Source organism: Epinephelus moara, chromosome 24 (assembly GCF_006386435.1).
Source record: "Epinephelus moara isolate mb chromosome 24, YSFRI_EMoa_1.0, whole genome shotgun sequence".
Taxonomy (NCBI): Eukaryota; Metazoa; Chordata; class Actinopteri; order Perciformes; family Serranidae; genus Epinephelus; species Epinephelus moara.
In genome coordinates, this window is record NC_065529.1 from 9,113,497 (window position 1) to 9,117,334 (window position 3,838).

At 41.2% G+C, this 3,838-nt stretch overlaps 1 protein-coding gene across 1 annotated transcript in view; it reads right to left on the reverse strand.

Moving 5' to 3' along the window:
- nucks1a (nuclear casein kinase and cyclin-dependent kinase substrate 1a) overlaps nucleotides 1-3,838 on the reverse strand; it is a 35,458-nt gene that overhangs the window by 23,373 nt on the left and 8,247 nt on the right. The window contains exons 2-3 of the mRNA XM_050039354.1: nucleotides 3,291-3,340; nucleotides 1,878-1,968 (exon numbers count right to left, since the gene is read on the reverse strand). Coding sequence (XP_049895311.1) covers nucleotides 1,878-1,968; nucleotides 3,291-3,340 — 141 coding nt within the window. The remainder of the gene's footprint in view (nucleotides 1-1,877; nucleotides 1,969-3,290; nucleotides 3,341-3,838) is intronic.

The window sequence follows — 3,838 nt, forward strand, 5'->3', positions numbered from 1 at the left end:
TTCCATGCATGGACGGCTGCTAAACCTGCACGTCTGGCTTAGTCAATTTGTGAAGCTACACATGAATTGTCACTGACTAATTAGCTCAGTGAGATAGAAATTGATTCTCAGAGGTTGTGAGTTCAAGCCTCAGCTGATGCAAAAGGCAGATTGTGTTGCTAAATTCCTAAATGTTGCTCAGAATTGCCTAAAAATGCCTGAACCCAACCCATCGCTGCGCAGCAGCTATAATTTTCATTCCTTTTTCTGAACACATTATATATTGACTACTCTCAGGATCGAAGCACAATTCACCCAGTATAACAAGAAGTGTTTCTGAACACGATTACCAACTATAGTTCTGAGTAATGGTAAAAGTTGTTATATGGAATATTTAAGGTGTGTTGATTTATTCACGTCGTGATCTCATGTGTTGAGTATCATTACAAGTTAAAGTTCCATCTTGAAAGTCAGGGGCAGTCGGTCCAGTGAGTGAAGTTATTTTTCTCCGACTCTAGTTGCTGCAAGAGGCATCAAAACATCCTTTCATTTTATAGTTACAGTCTACTAATTAGGGCTGGGTGATATGGCCTAAAAAAAAAAATCTCAGATTTTTTCATCCAAATCCAATTCACGATTTAAATCGATTTTTCCCCCTCCTACTTACAAAAAAAATATTTGTGGCCTGGTAGCACATACCTGGGGTCCAAAACTTTCAGCATGTGAATAAACCCCAGCTTTTCCACGTTAGCCTATATATGGGCACCATATCTCTTGCAATATACACTGCAACTGCATCTGTGATCGCTTTCCACCGGACCCCTTTCTTATCATACGGCAGTGTTTCCCCTACCATTATATTGGATCACCCACTCTGAACTACGAAGCCCAGCAGGGAGCGGCGGTGGCGGATTTTCATTAAAACAAATCGACCTAAACTACAAATTCGAATTAATAGATAAAATCAATTTATCGCCCAGCCCTACTCCTAATGAAACTCTCCCCGGTATGAACAGTGGTTACACGAGCCTCGAAACCAGCCACAACTCAGCCCTGAGCAGAGTGACCGTCCGCTACTGACCAATCAACGGACTGCAGTGTTCACAGCACCACCTTTTAGTAGCAGATCTGTGTGCCAAGTACCTCAACAGAAGGGGTGCCAAAAATGTTAACAGTATGGAACGTTTTCGTTGGTACCATCCACAACTTTTCCCAGTGACAACGGAAAAAAAGCATACCGAACTGAACTGAACTGTACCGTATTGCTCCATGGAAAGGGGCTTTACTGTCAGGCTGCAATGGAACGTATGTCACGGCTTGGGAGGCTCAAGCAGACTGACCCACGCCCAAGGAACAAAACAAAACAAAACAAAAAAAAAGAAAGAAAGAAAAGAAACCCTTTAAGATTTTAGAGCGTTAACATAACAAGCTGCATCCACTATGAATCAAATGCAGCTCTCTTCCCTCCCCCACAGTTTCCTCCAGCTGGGTATCTTTCTCTCTATACTTCCAGCTCAACCACCAGTCCTGTCCTGCCTCAAATACTGCTACAGAACACCTGGCTGCCTCCCTTCCGAAGCATGTATTTGATTTGGCACAACTACCTATTTCCTCTTATCCATACCCCCTAAACGCTTCATTCTACCTAGGCCTAAACCTCCTCAGCCTTGATACACCTGTCCTGCTAAACACTGGTGTCTAAGTGCTGAGTGTGCCTGACTGCCTCTGGTTGGTTGCATTCACCCTACTCATACGCAAGCTGCTGGTATCCTCAAGGTCACATTCTGCTCCTCTCTGCATCAAGTGTTAAACTTTTTTTTTTAAAAGTTGCAGCACTTAACATGCTACAGAAAGCTGCTAGGGATTGCTAGTACCACCAATCTATGCCGAGGGCTCACCTGTCATCCTGTGAGTTCTTTGAGCGTTTGTGCTTGGGCTCACGAGGGGCTGCACGCACCTTCTTAGGCTTGTTCTCACCATACTCCTCATCTACAGAGAAAGGAAAAGATTTTAGTATTTCCCTCACATGCATTTTTTGCTGTTGGTAACACAGCAATTTTTTTTGTTAGTCACACTCTCTTATTTTCTCTCGTATTTCTTTATCTGATTCTCAATAGAGATATTTGTAGGTCTTCTAAAAGGCATATGTGAAAACCATCACAGAGGAGATGGCACAATAGTCATGCTGAGACCGTGACATTGAATTTACCCAGCATTAAATCCTGATCCATTACTTGTACTCAAAAGCATCGAAACTAAAGGCCTTGCTACGGGCCTCCAGATTAAAACTGGAATGACATACTTTTTCCCCCGATTCGATACTGCCACAATACTTGGGTCCTGAGATGATATGTATTAATTTTTTAGGATTGTGACTGATGTTACCATTTATTGAGATTTTTGTTTACTGCTTTAACACTAGACTATGGGGAAAATTGTATCACGCACTTCAAGACTGTATATCATGACACATATTTCCAAAAACAATTCACATCATGTCAGCCAGTCTTTCTGACTTTTATTTCAGCAGCATCATATACTGTATAGAAAAGTGGCAAATAAATTAGTATCTGTTTTATTGTTCTATTTTTAACTTTTATTGCTGCGAAGCACTTTGAGATCTTGCTCTGCGAAAGTTGTTTACTGTTAATTTATTATGCTGATCTGTTCTGTACGACATCTATTGCACGTCTGTCCGTCCTGGAAGAGGGATCCCTCCTCAGTTGCTCTTCCTGAGGTTTCTACCGTTTTTTCCCCTGTTAAAGGGTTTTTTTGGGGGAGTTTTTCCTGATCAGCTGCGAGGGTCATAAGGACAGAGGGATGTCGTATGCTGTAAAGCCCTGTGAGGCAAATTGTGATTTGTGATATTGGGCTTTATAAATAAAATTGAAATTGAATTGAAAATAGGTGAAATCTTTTATTGTAGAGCTGCATGCAGTGCATTGATTCGCTTAGCCCATCACCATGTTCTCCATTTATTAGACCACAAATGAGACAAGATTTAGCTAGCTGGTGTACCCCACAGTCCCTCTATCTCACAAATGCAGACATTACCCTCTGTTTTTATATACTTTATTAATCCCTGAGGGGAAATTCAATATTTCACTCTGTTTGTCAATTACACACAGTACACACATACAGTTTATTAAATCATTTACAATTTCTCTATTGATTTTCCAGTAAATGTATTGTATTTCAATATACATGGATATCATGATGTAAAATATCATACAAAGTATAGCTTTTATCCACATGGCCAACATTTACTGCCACTAATACGGTACTGAAACACATCTTTGAGAATCTCTTACCTGCATCATCAGACTCGTTGAATTGTGAGTAGTTCACCACTTTCCTGTTCCTGTGAAGAAGCATACACATTGTATCACATTACATTTACACAGGACACAGTTACTTCACATGTGGTGTAGGCAACAAAATATAGAGGGTCGTGTCCAGCAATTCAACAGAAACAAGTTTGCTGTGTATTAATGTCTGAGTTGTATTATTTGGTTTGATATGTCACAGACGGCCTCTAGCCGGGGGCACTGAACTGAACACTGGTCTAGCTTCTACAGTTTCCATGGCTAATTTGGCAAAGTGTATGAGGGATGCCTCAGGTGACAGCAGCCAGCTATAGTTCAGGTAACACACACCTCTAAAAGCTGCGTTGGTGCAGCTTAAAAACCACAGATAAATCATCCCTCATCCTACTTATGTGACTACCTTTAAAACACAACCTAAAGTGCAGGGCTCAACAATAAGGATTGCCCGATTGCCCGGGGCAAGTAAAACTCAAGGTCGGGCATGTAAACTAACAACTCACTTGCCCGATCGGGCAAGTTGCTAAAAATAGTAA